The 20,858-nt window shown below is 39.6% G+C and overlaps 1 protein-coding gene across 2 annotated transcripts in view; it reads left to right on the top strand.

Moving 5' to 3' along the window:
* The first annotated feature begins 421 nt into the window (after positions 1–421).
* The window catches only part of PLPP1 (phospholipid phosphatase 1), a 121,710-nt gene continuing 101,273 nt past the window's right edge, over positions 422–20,858 (top strand). The window contains exon 1 of one of the 2 annotated variants that reach the window (XM_007195592.3): positions 422–837. In XM_007195592.3, coding sequence (XP_007195654.2) covers positions 780–837 — 58 coding nt within the window. In that variant the 5' untranslated portion in view covers positions 422–779. The remainder of the gene's footprint in view (positions 838–20,858) is intronic. The other variant, XM_007195593.2, reaches the window with a different exon arrangement.

Raw genomic sequence — 20,858 nt, 5'->3', positions numbered from 1 at the left:
TGGACAGGGAGAGAGTCTTTGTCACTGACTACCCCGTTCCTCTTTATTACCCAATCCCCATGAGGAGAGCTGGCAGGCAGCGGGGTCGAGGGTCCAGCTCTCCCCACGAGTCAGCAATAACCGGCGGCCAGGGTTGCGGAGGCCAGGTTAGGCGACCACCGGCAGAAAAGGTATCTGAGCAACACCCCTCGCACCGCACGGGAGGTGACCCCACGCTCCGCCCGTCCGCCGCGCGGCCCACTTGAGGGGCGGGCTGCGCAGGTCGGGCGGGGCGGGGCCAGAGGCGCCGATTGGCTGGCGCGCCCCGGCCTGGTGTTTCCCCGGTCCCGCCCCGTCACCCCTCACTGACCGCTCCGCCTCTGCTGCGCTCCCCAAGCCCGCGAGGCCGCGCGGAGGCGGGTCCCGCGCTGCCCCGCGGGAGGGGCCGAGCCCGTGTTCCTCCTCCCTACCGGTCCCCATCCTTAAAGCACGAGTCCGGACGCCCCGCCTGTTGGAGACGGCGCCTGGACCTGGACAGCGAGCAGCCGGGGCGGGCCAGGGCCGACTGAGGAGGGCCTGAGGCAGCGGACCCGCCGCGGCTGGCACACGAGCCTCTCGGCCCCGACTAAGTGGTTGCGGGAGCTGCGAGGGAAGGGGTCGCGGGCGCCATTGCTGCCCGTCAGAACGCCGCAGGGTCTCCGTCAGGCCTCGGCTGCTCTCCCCCGGCTGGGAGGAGCCGTCGCCAGTCCCCGGCCCGGTCTCGTGAATCGGGTGCCTAGTCTGCCGCCCGCGCCGAGACCATGTTTGACAAGACGCGACTGCCGTACGTGGCCCTCGATGTGCTCTGCGTGTTGCTGGGTACGTACGCGCCGCCGGCCGGAGGGGCGTGTGCGCGCAAGCCCGGGGTGTGGGTGCACCGGTGGGTTGCGGGTGTGTGTCCGCTGGGAGGGGACTCGGCGAGAGCCGCGGGCGGGCGTGGGGTGGGGGTGTGTGTGTGCCTGACGCACGAGCCGTGCCGGGCGAGACGCTGGGGGCGGCTTCCGCAGCCCGGGGACCCCGCTTCGCAGCCCGCACCCCGGTTCCCGCGTGGCCGCTGCTGTTTGTCGCCCGGCGGTGCGCTGAGCCCACCCTGCTTGGAAGCTGTTCACGCCTCTGCGCTCCATCCCTTGCTCTCCTGTCCTCTGTTTCCCCTTCCACTCCCAGCCCGGAGGGTGGGCTCTTCCCCTCTCGGCTGTAGGGAAGCCTGGTCACTGGCTCATCAGGTTCAGTAGCGAAACAGGAGGTTTGATGCGTTGGGGGTTCTCAGTAACTGGCGCCAGTGCCAGGTTTATCTTACTTGTGGGAAGCCGTTTAAATTTCCGTCTATAAAAGACTAGAACTCTCCTAATTAGAAGGTGTTACCAGCTTGTAAATTGTCAGGCTGTAAGTGGGTGTGATGATGCCAGGTTTCTGCCTATAGGTTTGAAGAACCTTGCTTTTTTGGGGCTGGAGTGGGGATGGTGTGCCCCAGACCTGCTGTGTCCTTCTCTGCACAGACCTTGCCATTGTGTAGCTTTCCATCTCCTGTGAGAGCCCAGAAGGAGCACTAGACATTTCTTTGGCTGCAGCAAATTTGGCGTTGTCTTTCTGACAGAAGAGTTCAGTTGTGGGTCTTCTGGTTGCCAGTTGCTCTTTTATTTTGACGAGAAAGAATTGAAGTCATTTGGCCAAGGGATAGGCGTTGGGAGGAGAGATTTTCACCTTTTCAGTATGTGTTGTGTAAGGCAGTATCTTTGAACTATTTATGTGTTATGGAAAAAACGACAACAAGAACACCTGCTCGATGTTTGGGTAGTCCTACTTATGGTTGAGTATCGAAGTAATGGTATTGGCAAGTTCTCAGCGTTGGTTGGAGAGCTGTGACTTTAGCATCCTAGATGCAAGTCTGCATAATGGCTTTTCAGTGATAGGAAATTTCCCCCGGTTTTAATCCGGTATTCCACTCTCTTGCCTCAAACCTGACCATTTAGGTGCTGGCAGTCTTGCCGAATTTTACAAATTCTGTTACCTGTCTTTTGAGGAAAAATCTCTTTTTTATGAAGCATCTTTATTGTTTACAAAGACACTTACTGTATAGCTCCACAGTGAATTTTAGGAATTAAGTTTAGGAAAGGGAAACACGATTTTGGAACACTATTTTTATAGAAGCACAAGTGATCCTTTCAGATGTCCGGACATATTCATAATTACATTAAATATATTCAAATTTATTTTCAGTGAAAAGCTTACCTTGGTAAAGATGTTATATTTAAAAATGTATTTTAACTTGTACTGAATGTTAGTGGAGGTTTGTTAAACTTCATTTATATTATAGTGAAGGGAGAGGAAAATGTTTAGTCATAAGTGACTGATAATTCTAATATATTGGATATTATTCTGTCATTGCCACATATTGTGTACTGTCAGAATTATATATAAACTTCCCCTTTTCCTACCTTGTGGGAGTTGGTAATTTATGAAACAAACGTCCTGTTTTCTCTTTGGGCTAAACACTGAACCAGGATAGACGAAACATAATACTGCTCTGAGGTAGCTCAGTGTTATTAAACAGAAAGCCATATGGTAAATCTATGTTTTGTTTTGTTTTAATTCATGTATAATGGAGGAACCTATATGCAGTACAACTTTATAAATTGTAGGTTCTTGCAGTCTGTATTTTCAATATGATGGAAACATCACATAATTGTCCTATAGAGGTAAGAGTAATTTTATTGCTACATGGACCTGACAGTTGCAGAATTTATGACGGCTCTCAAAAAAGATAAAATTGTGTTTATGATTTTAAGTATTTTTGATGGTTTTGGAAAAAACTTGTTTTGGGGACTTATGCATTTAGTATCAGTATCAGATACTTATACCGATCTATTTGAAACACATTTTATCTGTTCTTGTGTTACTAGAGTTTAAAAGTAACTGAGTGTATTGTCAAGATAAGCCCAGAATTCCCTATTACTAAATAGAAAGTGAAGTGTTATTTTAATTTGGTATATACGATGACATTAGATTTAACAGTATCAACACTCCATTACAAGCAGCAATGAAGGCGAACAGTGATGCTAGAGATACAAAGCATTTTCATGCTGAGTTTTGGGAGATAATATATTTTTATAGCAAACTCACCTTTCTAGTGGAGTCTAAGGGTCCACTTTAAACCGAACTTTAAATTTGGTTTTCATTCACCTTACTGACAGCAGGAGATTGGCGGCCTAAAATCGTGATAGCTCAAAGAGGGTTATCAACCTGGCATTAACTTTTTTCTTTTTCTTTGGAGAACTACAGGTGAGATTTGACTATAGCAACGAAAAGATGATTAAGCACTTCATAAGTACAGGGTTATGTGGAAGTGATTCATAATTATAATGTGAATATGTTCCAGGTTCTGTTAATGATCACCCAACATCATATAGTGTATCCATTTGATATGCTGATATTATGTGATTGTGTTACATGGCTACTGTATAATATTACAGAAGGTGACGTCTGTTGAAGTGATAGTTAAACATGCTTGTGTGGGGGGGTGTGGGTTGTGCATGCGCGCACGTGTGTATATGCGTTTCTACCCTAAATCAGTGTTATCACTGCTGTGAAACATGAGTTCCTCCACATAATATACCCAGATTATTAGTTCCTTTAGTGGATCTGGTCAATTCTTGGAAGAAGAGTGAGAATTTTGAGAGATGATGTGTATTTGATTCCTTTCTGAGATGGAGCATGGTCTTGCCATCTTTCTCTGGCTCTTTTGATAATGAGTTCTATGATTGTAGAAAAGGCCATAAATACCATCTGAGCACACGAGAAAAGCTGCTCTACAGAGACTGGTAGTGGGCTGGTATGAAAGCTGTGTTTTTGTTCAATGTTTTAAACCATGTCCTGAATAAAACTTATTAGTGTTTAATTGCTGAGGGTCATTCTAGATTTTATGCACCCTGGCATTGGGCTGCCAGTTAATGGACACTGAGTCCACTAATTGATTCAGTGCACATTGATTGAAGGCTAACTCTGTTCCAAGTTCATGTTAAGTGCTAGGGATACAAAGATGAATAAGACAATCTGTGCCCTAAAGGAGTTCAGGGTCTAATGAGGGAGAAACAAACAAGAGTCACAACACATCATGATAAGTATAATAATGAAGGTATGGAATAGATGGCCTTTGAGTACAAAGAAGAGAGTTGCTCTAGATGTGATCCATTATAGATAAAAGGGTTGTCTGTTTATTCTTAGAGATGCAGAAATGACAAAAATTACCTAGGACTACTCTTAGAATCTTTTTTTTTTCTTCCTCAACTTGATATAGGGCAGTGGGAACCCAAATAAGTACCTGTGTTTATGACTTTTTTGCAGGTTCTCATGATGCCTAGAAGATTTGGGTGGAACTGGCAAAACCTTTTTATGTGCCTATGTTTTGCTGGGTGGCGGTCATTTGGAATATCCTTCTGTATTGTATATTCTCCTTTTGCCCCTTCAGATCTTTTCTCCACCCTGCTCTTGCTTTTTGGTTTCTGGTTGGCTTTGACCAATGGGACAAGAGCAGGAGGCCTGGAAGAGCCAGTTTACTCCTGCTGGATTTGTGTTGCCAGAGCTGTTCTGTGTTTTGTGAGTAGGTCACAGCTTCTATTCAGTGGCCTTCTGTGCCAGCCAGCTACAGTTACAGATCTTTCTGGGTTCTGGTAACCCTTTACTTGCCCCTTTAGGCCTAGAGATGATAATGACTTCCTCATGTTGCTGGTGTGGGAGTATTCCACCATCCCCTGCTGCTTTCCCTAAACCCTGCCTATACTTTTGAAGATGATTCCTTCATTAAATTCTCTCTTGAAAACCTTATTTGGATGTGCTGTTTTCTCTCCAGGGCCCTACTGATAATACTCATGTTATGTCCAAACAGATCTGAGGTAACTTCCCTTTCTGCACTTGACACCAGTTACAGTTTCCCATAATAGCAGGTGATAACAGCAACTCATGGGCCCCAACATGGGCTTTCTTGGAATGGAGGGGGTCATGGTTACCTCAGCATGCTGCAAATGTGGTCTCATCATTATGCCAAATCAGAGTCAATAAATTTAGGGGAAAATGTGGCAGCAAAAAACATTGGCAGCCATAGGTGGTTGTGGAATCCCTGTTACTTATTCTTCTCCAGTAATTATGCTGACATCATCCTGCCCCTTAAGTAGTACCCCTCAAGAGTGCTCCCTTTCCTGACCCTGAATCTGGGCCCCTTTCTCAAGGAAAAATCAAATACTTAATGAAAGAGTCTCACTTGCTAAGTAGTCTGCAGCCTTCCCTTTTCTCCTAACATTTATTTGTTCATTCACTCATTATTGGGTGAATTCACTCATGTATTTGTTTCTTATCTAGTAGGTGCTGGGCATTCTGTTAGATACCAAAGAGGTAAATAAATAAATAGGACATAGTGCCTATCCTACTTGCCATTTCAACTTCTGTTAACTTCTATTCAGCAAACTTCTTTTGCTTCTGATGAAAGTTTACTGTGCTTGTTTCTCTGTTTTATGTAACTGTTCTCTTTCCTCTCAGCCACAGAGAGAGAGAAGGAATCTCAAAAGATGAACAAAAATTTGTCAAACTGGCATATTCTTGGGTCAGACTGGCCTCCTGTTGCAAGGCTTTTTCTACCTTTAAATGGCTAGTTTGGAACAAAAGCAGAGGCCTGGAGGAAATTGATAGTATTTGGCTCTAGTTGGTTTTATACAGTTGACTTTAAACTTAAATTTACCTTGCTTGGAATAGAGTATGGAAATATTCAGAGAGCATTCCCCTCTATAGCTTTTATGAAAAGTAATTTTTTCCTTTATATTCTTTTTGAATTACATCCTTTTGGAAACTCATGGACATGCTATAAATCTTTATTAATTTCTTTCTTGTTTAGTCATTTTTGGCTGAGTTCTACCAAAGTTTCCTATGTGTTACTTAGCTTGTGGAATTATTCTAATTCTTTTTGATAAGAAATTAAAGTTTAAATTGTTACTGTTTACCCTGCTAAAAAAGAAGTTGGTTGTAAGTCATTAAACACCCACATTTTAAGTGAACCAGTTAACGTGTAGCTTCAGTTTTATGGAAAGGAATTTGGAATGTTAATTGTTTGTTTCCTCCTAATTTGGGTGGCTTAATTCAGCATATGAGATGGAAATATACAGTCTATATAATAAGCTAGTTAGGGATTATATGGACACTGTCTTGCCTCTTTTCTTATTTTCTCTCCGAAAAAGCATTCATTCAGATATTATGAGCAGTGGTTACAAGTAACTTTCTTCTTTCTTTTTGGCCCTCTTCTTTTTCTACTTACCTTATTTTTCATTTTCACTTTTTCCACTCCAGCCTGCTTTCCTTCTTCCCTTCAACCTTCTTACTGTCTAGGTTTAAAGCCCAGATGGCTCAGAGTTGTTTTTTACTTAACTGAAACTAGTCTAACATTGGGAATGACTTTTTCTTTAAAAACATTAGATAGCACAGTCTAGTGACAGACTCTGGATCCAGACTGCCTAGGTTCACATTCCAGCTGCTCCATTTACTAGCTGTGTGACCTTGGGCAAATTTCCTCTTTGTGCCTCTGTTGCCTCAGCTGTATAATGATAAAAGTACCTACCTTGTATGGTTGTTGTGAGGCTTAAATGAGTCAATATATAAAGGGCTTAGAGCAGTGCCTTGCACTTAATGTCCACAATATTTTTGTCAAATAATATTAATCATCTATAATCCTACTATAACAACATCATTATTTTAGTAAAAATAACATCAACATTGTTTTGTAATAGGGACAAAAACACAAACTGTAAACCGTTTCCCATGAGTACTCATGGAATGTCTTTGAAGCTTACAGAACATCTTGAAATAGTAGTGTTTTATCAGTCACATGTAAAAACCACATATATGATCTTCAGGTAGAGGTAATCCCAGCTATGGTAGAAATCGATCTGTATAGTCTATGGTAGAATGTAATTAAACAAATGGAAAAACTGTTACTTTATACAGTGGTTAAGTCCTGAATTTCAGCTTAATCAAGAAAATGGAGTTAGCCACACTCTGGTCACCTTCACTGTTTTTATTGCCCAGGCCTTGGAAATGATTGAGTGACCATGTAAAAAAGTAGACTTAATATTCCTAAATTTTTTGAATGACCTTAATTGTGTATCCTCATTTGTGTAAATTCTATTGTTTGAATTCCTATCTGCAGTTAAGCAGGCAGCAAAGAAAAAGCTATTGTGTAATACCTCTTCATACCCCCTCTCCCTCTTACCCCTGTTTTTCCAATCAGATTTTATTTATTTATTTATTTGCTTGCTTGCTTGCTTGCCGTGGCACGCGGCTTGTTGGATCCTAGTTCCCTGACCAGGAATCGAACCGAGGCCCCCTGCCGTGGAAGCGTGGAGGCCTAACCACTGGACCTCCAGGGAATTCCCTCAGATATTTATTTTGACATATGTTTACCTTATACTATTTTTTATGTTGTGTTTAACACAATGTTAAGTTTTTAAAATATCTGACTTCGCAACATCATTTATTTATTTATTAGCTATTATGTGCTAAGTACAATGCTAGGAGCTGTAATAATCACTGTGAAAAAGATAGGTAAGGTCTCTATGCTAATATATAAGACAATTACAGATGTTTGAATGCCATGGAAGAATGAAAACAAGGTTAGAAGAGAGTGAGATGTTGAGGGGTGGCAATCTCAAGGAAGGCTTCTCTGATGAGGGCATTTTTGATTTCAGATTTAAGGATGAAAGTAAGTTGGTCATGGAGGAGCTGCAAGAAGATGATTCCAGGCATAGGGAAGAGCAGGCGTTGAGGGCTAAAGGGGCAAAGGGCATTTGTAACAGAAAAGAGGCCGGTGTGGCTGGAATATAGTATGTATCCATGATATTCTTAATAGTGAATTTTGTAACTTATTTCTAAATGTCAGAGTGGATAATAATAGTAACTGACATTTACTTAGTTCTCACTAGGCCCTGTGTGGCTGTGAGGTCTCTAAAAAACCCGCTCACGGAGGATAGCTTGTTCATCTTCATTCTGTAGATGATGGAACTAAGGCCTAGAGTAGTTGGGAAACTCCCAGTGTAACTCAGGTAAGAAGTGGTATGGTTGGGAATTGGGAAATGCGTTTTTAAGGATTATAACTTTTGAATTCAGATTGACTGGTCCAGATTTGAGAAATGAAGAGGGTGAGGAATGAAGGATTGAGGGAATTAATTGGCTGTAAAAGCAGTGGTTATTTTAGGTGGCCTAAATGTTTTATGACTATGTTCTATATGGTGTGGCTGCAGAGTCAGTTTCTGCTCATCATGTTTTGAGCGTGTGTCTGCTGTCCAAAGGAGGCACTTTAAGTTTTCATAAGTCAAACGCATAATAACTACTAAGAGTTTGCTAGGAGGGTATGTCATACTGGAAGATGTAACTGATTTGCCCTGTTCAGTAGCATACCCACAGACTTCTTCTTCAAATACGTTGTTGTCGTAGGCATTTCTACTCAGTAAAGGAAGACCTTTGTCCTTCATTGCATTTCACATGAGTCATGTGTATAGAGTTCAGAGTCACCTTTCGTAACTCATTCCAGCAGATATAGTTAGAGCCTCATGGTTTAGTTCTCAGTTGTCACTGCTTGGAAATGTTTCCTGAGTCTTTTTTCAGGGTGGAGTGCCCAGGAAAATGACATATAGGAAATGTGTAGCGGATGAGCTCTTGAGTTAATTGGCAGCTTGTTAAGCCAGGTTCTGCCTTGCCTTTTGGTTCATTTACGTCAGCAGGAAGAGAGATGGGTTGGCTGCTTAGGTGCTTGAGGTAAATGAGAAGAAGAGAAGAAAAACGTTCTTTATTGAATGAATAAATGAGCCTTTGGTAAATGTTTTACGTAAACTCATGAATCATCACGGAACTGTATGGTATTAGCCTATGGTATTAGCCTCATTGTATGCCCTAGCACTGGTAATACAAAAATGGGTGAAAAAATAAAACAAAACCCATGGATCTCAAATAGCTTCTTGCTTACTCTGGAAGACAGACTCATAACAATGACAATACTGTATGGTAAGTTGAGTGCCTGATATGTCACAGCACTTAGGTTACTAAGAGTGAGTGAGATAGGGTCTCCATCCCCAAGAGGTACACAGAACATTGTAAGGGGAGAGAAGTAGGAATTTGAATTAAGTCTGTCTGTATTTCAAAATAGGTTCTCCTGAGACCACTGCTTTTACTTTCCAGCAGAGGTACTGTAAACCTTTGGGAACATCACTCTTGGCTACTGCTAAATTCTGGAAATAATTCCTGTAGATAGTTCAGAATCCATCTGTATTACTGGGTGGAAACATTGTAATACCGGTGCTTAGGAAGTGCGTGGTGCATGGTAGGCATTCAGATATTTGTTGCCTGAGTGAGTAGGCAATAGACTTGAGGCAGCCACTCTTCTGGGGTTGGAATTCTCACTCCATCTATTACTAACTGTATGACATTGGGCAGGTTGCTTCAACTCTATGAGTTTTGTCATCGAATGTGGAAAAAGATGATGATAATAGTGTCTTTCTCATAGTGCTGTGAAATTAGATGAGATAATGTATGAGACAGTGTATGTGAAGTGTTCAGCGTATTCCTTGCCTGTGCTATTGTTGTTATTATCATTGTTAAGTTAATAAACCAATTTAGTACCACTGACCCAGTCTGTTATTTAAACTTGATACCATGTGCTGGTGACTTTTCTTTTGGAACATTATTTAGTGTAGTTCTAGCTTCAGTTTAAGCAGCATTTAAATTGGAACCTGGTTCATATTTCAGTTTTTAGTGTCCAGATCACTATGGGAGATGTTTTGATTACTTCTAACCTGTTTCTTTCTGGAATCAGATACCTTACTCAGATCTTCTCGTTTTACTTCTAGGTAAGCAGTATTCCCACAGCTCATAGACAAAGTACCCAAACGAATGTTTGTGGTTGTAGAGAGAAGAGCAGACTAGAAATAGGAATAAACAAAGGTGTGTGTGAAGTGGGAATGGCATGGTTGAGATAGTCATAAGTTCACTTAGTACTCAAATTTTAAAACATAAAGATTTTATTTCTTGAATATAAACTGGTCAAAAGCTAATAACTTGCAATACAGATTGAAGTATAGCTGCAATACAGCTAAACATAACCAGTTCTTATAACTTCTCTTGATCAATAAGAATTTTTCCTTTTTTTCTTTCCATAGAGTTTTAAAAATAAATGTATATAGTGATCACATCCATCTGCAGTGTTCTTGGATAGTCCTAATTTTAGGTAACAGTCTTCTCCATAGAGGCAGTTTGTTAAATGTATGACTAAATGTAATTTAAAGTCATACTTTTATAATATTTTTCTTAAAAAAACTATTAAACCACACTTTTTCAAATGACATCCCAATTTGATTTAGAAAATATACCTAGCATGGTTATGCAGTGCAGCAGAAGCAAGTGACGTTTATTGTATTTCACTTTTTTAAAAATGGCATTGATACAAGAGAGGAATTTTGAAAATGCTCCTTCTCAAATATTGTCTGTGTCTAACCCAGTGGCCCAGTTGGAGAAAAGGGCTCTTAATTTGTGATGTTATCAAAACTTGTTAGGCAAGTTATGGGTAATACTCAACTTTATAGCTAGTGTTGGATATCTATATTAATATGAGAGAGATTCTAAGTTCTGCCATTGAATATAGTTTAATTACTAATCAAATCTAATAAATAAATAAATTACCTTTTAAGAAGATAAGTTTTTGCATTAGGATTTGACATTGTGGATGATTTTTCACTGAATAACAATTTTGTTTATGTAACTTTTTTTAAAGTGTTCAAAGTGTGGTCTGGTAGTGAAAGAGGTTGGCTTGGTAGTCAAATTCTAGTCTTGCTTCTGCTACTCTCTCTGATCACATGGGCAAGATCACCTGGGCTCCTTTGTCTACTTATATGTAAAGTATAGTGAGAATAATGTCTGCCTTGCTTCTCTCTCCTGATCATAGGGGTGAGCAAACCTTGCTTATTAAGGAGAGTCAGTAGCTGCAGAATATATTGGAGCAGTTGATACCACTGGACTCAGGGTAGGAAAACAAAGAGCACATGGTAAATGGGACATTTTGAGCAACTGCAGCAGACTTGCAGATCAATTATAAATCTAGCCTGGCCATGAAGGCAGTGAGTGTTGTCAGCAGAAAATAGGAAAAAGCTGAAGACTGATTGAAGTATTCAGGAAGTAGTGATATAAGAAAAATGGGCCCTGATACAAAGTAATGTAGGCCCCCTGCTTGAGTCTCTTCTTTTGCCACACATAGGTATATGACTTTATCAGTGACCAAATGGCTCATGAAATCTTGCAACTAGTTGGTTACTCTTATGTCAACCATATTGTGAGAAATGGTAACATATGCTACCTTGAGAAGCCAAAGCAAAATATAATTTGGTCAGACTCACTGAAATTTCAGTGAAGGGAGATTTTCAGGTTTAAAAAAGATAAAGAATAATGTTCACCTACTATCAAATTAAAAAGAAAAAATGAAAAAAGAAAGAAACCACAATTCTAACCGTCTGCTTAGTATCAGGAGACTGTCATCTGTATGAACAGCAATTTGTCTTCGGCTAAGACTATCAAATTCTTTTGGCAAAGATCTGAGATGCCAGGGGAATGTCTTCTAACTTTATATCCACCTGTGCTATATTCTATTCCAGTGACTTGCAGAATAGTAAATAGGAGAGAGGTGTTCTTTGAAATAAAATAATAACATAATCTAGGATTATGTTTCTGTTTTCCTCAGTACTAGTCTTGCAGTTTGTTAGCCAGTTAATGATTGGAATGGTGAGACCTTAATGTTACTGTTTAGCTGTAGCTGGCAGAATGATTCATTACTACGTAGGGCATTGGGATATAGCTATCATTGAACAGTTAAGGAATTTTGTCTATCCTATAGCCCTGGAAACCCACCACCAATTAGAAGTATGTACATCATAATTAAAATACCATGGCCGAAGTTGTAAGAAAATCTTGACAAAATTGAGTCCTATTTAAGAGTCATATTTTTTGTTTGCTAATAATTTAAAACTTACACTTAAAAACATTGAGTAGTTGTGACTGAAATTTTAAACTCATAAGCCTCTGTAGCCCAAAGGCCCTGATGTTGGCTTTGGCTAACTTAATTTCTTCTGATAAAAAGGGAGGCAAAGAGGAGAGTGAGGAAAAGGAACGTTTAAAAAAACGAAGAAGTAAATATTGCTATAGTCTGTTTTTACCTTCCAAGAGGAAGTCAGGAGAGGGTGAAGCTTCTTTGAGAGGAAGAGGGCCAGTAGGATTAATCATGAGGATGTACCTCACAAGGCCTGAGATTGCTGCCCAGTACAGAGACTGTAGTGGAGGTTCTGATTTTCAGTTGGATAAATCTAAGGGTCACATTTATAGTGATTTAAATTTCCTGAAGTAAGGAATTTGTCCTTTAGGTTGATCAACAATAATTCAACCTATGTTTAGGATTTACTAGGAAAAAAGCAAATTGCTGGAAAAATTTTGTTATAGTTACCCTTACTTCATGTCCTCAGACTTTTCATAATTAAGAATGAAATATTGAGATTGGAGGGGAATTTCCTGGCGGTCCAGTGGTTAGGACTCGGCTCTTTCACTGCCGTGGCCTGGGTTCGATCCCTGGTTGGGGAACTAAGATCCACAAGCTGCCCAGTGTGGCAAAATCAATCAATCAATCAATCAAATTTTTTAAAAAGGAATGAAATATTGAGGTTGGAAGACAGCATAACTTGGTTGAATATTTTGTAAATTCAAAGCAGAAGAGTTTGAAATTTTGAACTGTCAGGTACATCAAACGGAATTGTGGCAGAAATGTTATAGCTCATATAGGGGCTAGCCATAAGCATGTTTTAGTGTATTATCTGAATATAATTCAGAAGAAGGTATTTATGTTCTAGGAGATAAAGACATATTAATACTGTGTATAATAAAGGGGGTGAATGGGTGCTTTTTGAGGGGGCTAGCATCATATCTGTGCAAACTATAATTACTCAAAATAAGAGGGGAATGGACTGTCGTATTATTTTAAAGCAGTTTAAATGTAGGGTGTTACTTTGCAATTTCAACAGAACTTTATTAAAATATTTTGTATGTTATCAAGATACTAAATAAGTTTCCATTTATTTTTACTAATGTATAAAAGTTTTACAGAATTATTTTATATTGATAGGATGCATAAAAGTTAAAGAATATGGACATTGGAAACATACTGGTCTGAGTTTGAATTCTAGTTCTATCACCTACCATTAGGGTAAATCACCCAAGTTGACAACTTCAGTTTCCTTATCTGAAAAGGACTGGGTCTTCATCTGTATGTTCTCCTTGGCTGTGATGCAATGTCCACTACATAGTAGGCATTTGTTTATTCCAGTAATATTAGTTCTTCACATATTATGTGCTAGGCTCTGTCTTAGGCAGTGGAGATGCATATAATCACACAAATAAATATAAAAATGAACCAATAAGTGCTATGAAGGAGAGGTATGGGTACTATGAGAGTTTATAAAAAGGGTTTTGAATAAGGAGGATAGGGTAGCTTTTTAAAATGATGACTTTGGCTGCAGGGAGGAATAATAGATTGAAGCTGGAAAAGAATGGATTTAGGGAGATCAGTTAGGAGGCTGTTGCAGCCGTCCAAATGAGATAATGGTAGTGAAAGTAAAGAGGTGCTGGTGGAAATGGAGAAAAGTTTGAAGGGATTTGTGAGGTATCTGAGAGGTAAAATGGACAGGTTTTGGTGACACATTGAAAGTGGAAAGTCAGAGAGAGAGAAATGTCAAAGATAGTTCTGAAAGTTCTGGCTTGCATAATTGGATAGATGTTGGTTTCTTTAATAACTGAGCTGGGGAGCACTAGGAGAGAACCCATTTGAGATGGGAAGGGGGATGGAGATGAGATAGTGAGTTGGGTTTTCAGCATGTTGTGTTTAAGGTGCCTTTGAATTTTCCAAGAGGAGGTATCAAGTCCTTGTTTGGATAAATGGGTCGAAAGCTCAGAGGAACTGTCTGACTTTTGGGAGTCATTGGCATATTCATGGTAATTGAAGTCATGAGAATTGATGAAACCTCAGGCAGAAGTTATAAAGTGAAAAGGAAAGAAGGTTTAGGACTGAGCTATGAGAAACACCAACTTTTTAGATTGGTTGGAGGAAATGAAAAATACCAAGACTGAGAGGGAGGGAACACTTTAAAAACCAGGAGAATGTTTCTGGAAAGCCAAGTGAAGAGAATGCTTCAAGGAGAGAGTGGTAACAATGTCTACATTCTCCTGAAATGTAAGTAAGATAACACTGGGAAAGTGTCCATTGGGTTTAGTTACACAAAGGTCATTGATAACCTTATGTAAAGCCATTTTTAAATTGGGGTGGGCTGGAGGCTTCCCTCGTGGCGCAGTGGTTAAGAATCTGCCTGCCAATGCAGGGGACACAGGTTCAAGCCCTGGTCCGGGAAGATCCCACATGCCACAGAGCAACTAAGACCGTGTGCCCCAACTACTGAGCCTGCGAGCCGCAACTACTGAAGCCCGTGCCCCTAGAGCCTGTGCTCCGCAACAAAGAGAAGCCACCGCAATGAAAAGCCCACGCACTGCAACGAAGAGTAGCCCCCGCTTGCGGCAGCTAGAGAAAGCCCACGTGCAGCAACAAAGACCCAACGCAGCCAAAAATAAATAAATGAAATAAATACATTTATTAAAAAAAATGTTAAAAAATAAATTGGGGTGGGCTGAGAAGTGAGTAGTTGGTGAAGTGGAAATCTGTGGCTATTGGTAATTCTTTTAAAAAGTTGCACTTAGAAGGGAGAGTGTAGTAGCCAATAGTCTGGGATAATAGGTTGTCATGGTTTCCTGTGATATGCTCAATGGGGGAAGAAGGATCTTGCCAGATAGAGGAACCATTTTTAGGTTAACGGTATAGGAATAGTTGAACTCCTCTTACAGAACCCTCTTTACTGAGAACACTGGATTATTTGATATCCTTGTTTTCCAAAGCAACTGTTACCAAATGTGGTGGAGTTTGGGATATGAAGCCTGGTAGACTTGGTTTCAAAATTCTGCTTTGCTATGTATTCTTGCTTCAGGTCACACGAATTCTTATTTAGTCTTGTTGAGCTTCAGTTTCTTCACTTGCATAATGGAGCGAATACTCTCTACTTCACAGGTTTGTTAGGAATAAATGAGAATCTATGTAAATAAAGTACGTGGTACTTAGTAGGCATTCAACAAACTAATATCTGCCTGTCTTTTTTTTCTTGCTTCCCATGGCAGCTGCTGTTTATTGTGTAGTTTCAGCATTGCATGTTTGCTCTTAACCATAAAGGAATAATTTGCGGGAGTTCTTCCTTCTTGCAACTTATCTTCTGTATAAAATAACTCTAGTGGTACAAACATAGATTTTTGGGAAAACGGATATATCATTTGCTACTGCAATGATAACTATTAAAAAAAGAATTTTACCAAACTTTTTGGCTTTTGTGCCTTTTTAAAAAAGTGTGTGTGTTTTAAACAAAGCTTACTAATTTAGATATGCCACTTTGGTAACTTCCTGCCAAAGTTAGAGTTTTTATGTTTTCCTTCTGAGACACACCTTAGTATAACTTTATTTTAGTTTCTGAAACCTTGCCATTTGGCATGATTTCAGACTAGACATGATGGATCCACATAAATACTTTTAAGATTTAAAATACACAATACTTTTTTTTTATAGGTGGGGGCATGTGAACTCTTAAAAGCAGTTGAGGTCTCAGGTCTGGATTTTATTTGGTTGTTTAAAATTTATTTGTAGTTTTGATTCTTGAATTATTTCTTATGCATATTTTGTACCAAAATGGTGAAATCAAGTCACTCAGGTTTCTTTTCTACAAGTTCAGTTGCTAAAGCAGTCTCCTTAAAGGATTTAATATCTGCCCCCCAACCACCACCATACACAGTCTCTAAAGAGGAATTAATTTATGTATATACCCTTCTAGACAATGACTATTCTAGAAATTCTATAAAGACATTAGAGTGCCAGCTTTAGTCAAGAATCAGTATGATAGTAAACATACACTTTTTATTCTTTGGAATATAGGTCTTCCTGCTGAATGGGAGAAGTTGTCTCTTGCCCAGCTGCTAATAAGGGAGACTTCGTTGGTTAAGGGAAGTTTGTGGATGGTATTGCTGAGACTGGAAGTCTCATTGGTTCAAAGAGAGAAGTAACTTAATCAGGTGATCTCACCTGAACACAGGACACTTTGTCTTATAAGCTTAAATAATACTGAGATAAAACCCTACAGGTCAATTTCTTTAAGCTAAAGACTAAATAAACTCTGTAGAAACTATGTTTCAAAGAGGAACCTTCCCCTGATTCACTCTTACATATATTTAAAAAATTTATGTATTTTATTTATTTATTTTTGGCTGCGTTGGGTCTTTGCTTTTGAGCGTTGGCTTTCTCTAGTTGTGGTGAGCGGGGGGGCTACTCTTCATTGTGGTGCGCGGGCTTCTCGCTGCGGTGGCTTCTCTTTGTTGCAGAGCACGGGCTTTAGGTGCGCGGGCTTTAGTAGTTGTGGCTCGCAGGTTGTAGAGCGCAGGCTCAGTAGTTATGGTGCACGGGCTTAGTTGCTCCGCGGCATGTGGGATCTTCCCGGACCAGGGATCGAACTCATGTCCCCTGCATTGGCAGATGGATTCTTAACCACTGCGTCACCAGGGAAGCCCCACTATCTTATATTGTCTTCTGAAATCTTTTGGCTTTGGATAAACCTTTGAAGAAAGATACAGTAGTTAATATTTGATGAAATGTTCCTGTGTATCTGTTTATAGATTTTCTTTAAAAAAAAAAATTAATTAATTAATTTTTGGCTGCGTTGGGTCTTCGTTGCTGTGCACATGCTTTCCCTAGTTGCCGCGAGTGGGGGCTACTCTTCATCGTGCTGTGCGGGCTTCTCATTGCGGTGGCTTCTCTTATGGAGCACAGGCTCTAGGCGCGTGGGCTCAGTAGTTGTGGCGCACGGGCTTAGTTACTCTGCGGCATGTGGTATCTTCCCAGACCAGGGATTGAACCCGTGTCCCCTGCATTGGCAGACGGATTCTTAACCACTGCGCCACCAGGGAGGTCCCATGTTCATAGATTTTCCAAGTTAAAATAACTTTTTCACTGGAGGAACTTCTTATATCTTGTTTCTTTCCCCAAAGGTATATAGTTTGTAATATATTTTGCTGTTTGTACTTCGGAAATACATAGTGTTTCATTATATGGATTCAGCATAATGCATTTAACCCCAGTTTTCAACATTTGAGTCTTGGATATGGAATAACATCATTAGTAAAATCTAGATTAGTTTTTTCTTTTAAAATAATTATTCTGTGATTTCCAAATTTTCTAAAATTAACATGTAATAAATTGGTAAACTCTAAAAAGCCCAGAAAAGAATATAAATATCACTACTAATCTTACTGCCACCCAGAGATGACCTCTTTTAACATTTTGGTTATATATCTTTCCAGACACTTTTTAAAAAAACCTGTGCTCTAAGTGGAAATACACTGTCTTCAAATGAGCTAAAGAAGACTGTTAGGAAACTTCTCAGAAGAAATGATAGATCCCTCCCCCCACACTCCCCACCCCCGCCAAAAAAAAAAATCTGCCTAAAGTCCTTGTAGACTAAGCTAGAAGTCTGTATTAACTGAGACTATTCTTCCAATGTTGAAGAAATAAAGAAATTTCAGACAGAATTCAACATACAAACCAATATAAGTCATTCTTTGTAATCATGTATGTATCCAGCATAACTTTGATACTAACATGGCAAGGACATTTTATATATATATATAAACATCCATATATATATATCCACATATATATATCCATTCTCTCTTATGAAAATATTAAGAAAAAATTAGGAATAGAATTTTACCAAACTGAATCTAGTTATCTAAAAGACAGTATATTACAGTAAAGTTTGATAAGGTCCCAAAAAAATCAACTGAAATTTTAGAAGCAGTTGATTTTATTGGACGTGACTGGAAAATTTTTAAAAATTGATTTTGAAGAAAGAAAATATTTTTCCAAATGCGCTTATATATACATCTATATCATTTATTGAATAAATCTATTTATATTTACATATTTATATTTATTTTTATATTCAATAAATATAAACTGTAGGTATAGTAGACATCAGACTCTTTATTCAATGTTAGGCATCTGTTTTAAACAAGATTCATTTCTTGCCCTCAAGTAGCTTGCAGTTTATTGAAAATATAGTTGAGGCCTAGTGATAGTGGTAAGAAAAAGAAAAAAAGAGGGAGGAAACAATTAAAAGCATTTTCATTAAGGGGAATAGACAATTCCTAAGCAGGTATTGGTATGAAATAGAGTGATGAGTAGATCATACAGTTTTTTTTTTTTTTAAAGATTGATTGATTGATTGATTGATTGCTATGTTGGGTCTTCGTTTCTGTGCTAGGGTTTTCTCTAGTTGCGGCCAGCGGGGGCCACTCTTCATCGCAGTGCGCAGGCCTCTCACTATCGCGGCCTCTCTTGTTGCGGAGCACAGGCTCCAGACGCGCAGGCTCAGTAGTTGTGGCTCACGGGCCTAGTTGCTCCGCGGCATGTGGGATCTTCCCAGACCAGGGCGCGAACCCGTGTCCCCTGCATTAGCAGGCAGACTCTCAACCACTGCGCCACCAGGGAAGCCCCGATCATACAGTTTTATGTCTTACGTTGTTCTGTGCTGTCATTTCATGTCTTGTGATACGATGCGAAATTATATTAAGGAGTAGAGAGACCACTTACTAATGGCAGTACTTGGATTTAGGAGCCTCATCACATTTGTCAGTTAAAAGATAACCTAGCTACAATGTGGCACATGGACTGGAAAACTCAAGAGGGGCTTCAAGAGTATAAGAAATTATCATAACACTTGTGAAAATTAATCAGAATAAACCAGGGAAATGACTGGAAATTTAAAAGAAGTATGTGGACTGTGAGGGAGAGGAGCAGTAGGAACTCTCATTTACTGCTGGTGGGATTGCAAAATAGTGCACCCAGTTTGAAAGACAGTTTGGCAGTTTCTTACAAAACTAAACATACTCTTGCACAGGATCTAATAATCATGCTCCTTGGTATTTACCCAAATGTAAAAAACTTATGTCCATACAAAATCCTGCATGTGGATATTTATAGCAGCTTTACTCATAATTGTCAAAATTTGGAATTTTTGGAATTCCGAAATTTTGGAATTTGGAAGCAACAGTGATATCCTTCAGGAGGTGAATGAATAAACTATGGTACATCCAGACTAAGCAAAAAGTCATGAAAAGACATGGAGGAGCCTTAAATGTATATCACTAAGTGAAAGAAACCAATCTGAAAGGGCTACATACTGTATGACTTCCACTATTTGACATTCCAGAAAAGGCAAAACTATGGACAATTGTTGCCAGGAGTTAGAGGAGAGAGAAGGATGAATAGGTGGAGCATAGTGGATTTTGGGGTCAACGAAACTACTCTTTGTAATACTGTAATGGTAGATGCATGTCATTCTACATTTGTCCAAACCCATAGAATGTACTACACCAAGAGTGAACCCTAATGTAAACTATGGACACTGGATGACAATTATTTGTCAATGTAGGTTCATTAAGTGTAACAAATGTACCACTTTGGAGGGATTATTGTTAATGTGGGAGGCTGTGCATGTGTGGGGAAAAGAGGTATGTGGGCAATCTTTGTACCTTCCACTTAATTTTGCTGTGAACCTAACACTGCTCTGGAAAAAATAAAGTCTATTTAAATAAAAAAAAATAATAAAATAGATAACTAACAAGGACCTACAGTATAGCACAGGGAACTCTCCTCAGTATTTTGTTAATAACCGAAATGGGAAAAGAATTTGAAAAAGAATAGATACATGTATATGTATAACTGAATCACTTAGCTGTACACCTGAAACTAACACAACATTGTTAATCAGTTATGCTCTGATATAAAATAAGAATTTAAAAACAAACAAACAAAAAAAACTGTGCTCTAAAAAAAAAAAAACAAGTTGGGATATTACTTCATGTACTCTTTTTAACATAGTCTTCTACAAAATTACTTTTAATGGTTATGTGTGTTTCATTGTTTGTATTTGGCATAATCCACTTTACCTCCATTTTTTAATACTTAGGTTATTTGCAGTTTTTGTGCTGTAATTCTGTATACAACATCTTAGTAGAAACTTTGGAAAACCTTCTCGGGTCGCCCATCCCAGACTATCTCAGTGTGTTCTGGCCTTTTCTGCCTGCTTCTCTCTCTCTTCCAGTACTTCCTTCTTTAACAATAAGACCAGATCAGGTGGACAAGCTATTCTTCAAACAATTTATTAACTATCAGGCAATGAACATGCTGGCCTCTGTGAATTCAGGGATCAGAGAGAGACATAGACCCATTTTATTTGCCAGAGATAAATAATTTCAATACATCAGTTAAGTGTTGTGATAATTTTATGTATGTATCAGGTCCGTGGGAACTCAGAAAGAGATCAGTGGTTGTGAAGGCAGTAGGCAGAGGAGAAAGATCTGGGAATAAGCATTTAATTAAGCTCTCTTAATATGCCAGGTAATATGCTAGGCATCTTACTAGGCTCTTAGTTTACAACAGGTAGGTACATAAATTATATTTATTTGCAGCCACCATATGAGGAAACTGAGCTTAGATAAGTAGATAATTTGCCCATGCTCACTCAAGTAGTAACTGGGAGAATGCCCAGAGTAAACCCAATGAGGTGTATCTGACTATAAAGCCTCAGCTCTATCTGGGATCCCACCCTGCCACACCAAAGGAAAGATTCCAGGAGGAG

This window comes from Balaenoptera acutorostrata, chromosome 2 (genome assembly GCF_949987535.1).
Source record: "Balaenoptera acutorostrata chromosome 2, mBalAcu1.1, whole genome shotgun sequence".
NCBI lineage: Eukaryota > Metazoa > Chordata > Mammalia > Artiodactyla > Balaenopteridae > Balaenoptera > Balaenoptera acutorostrata.
Note: the sequence above shows the minus strand (reverse complement) of the source record. Positions and strands in the feature narration are given on the sequence as shown.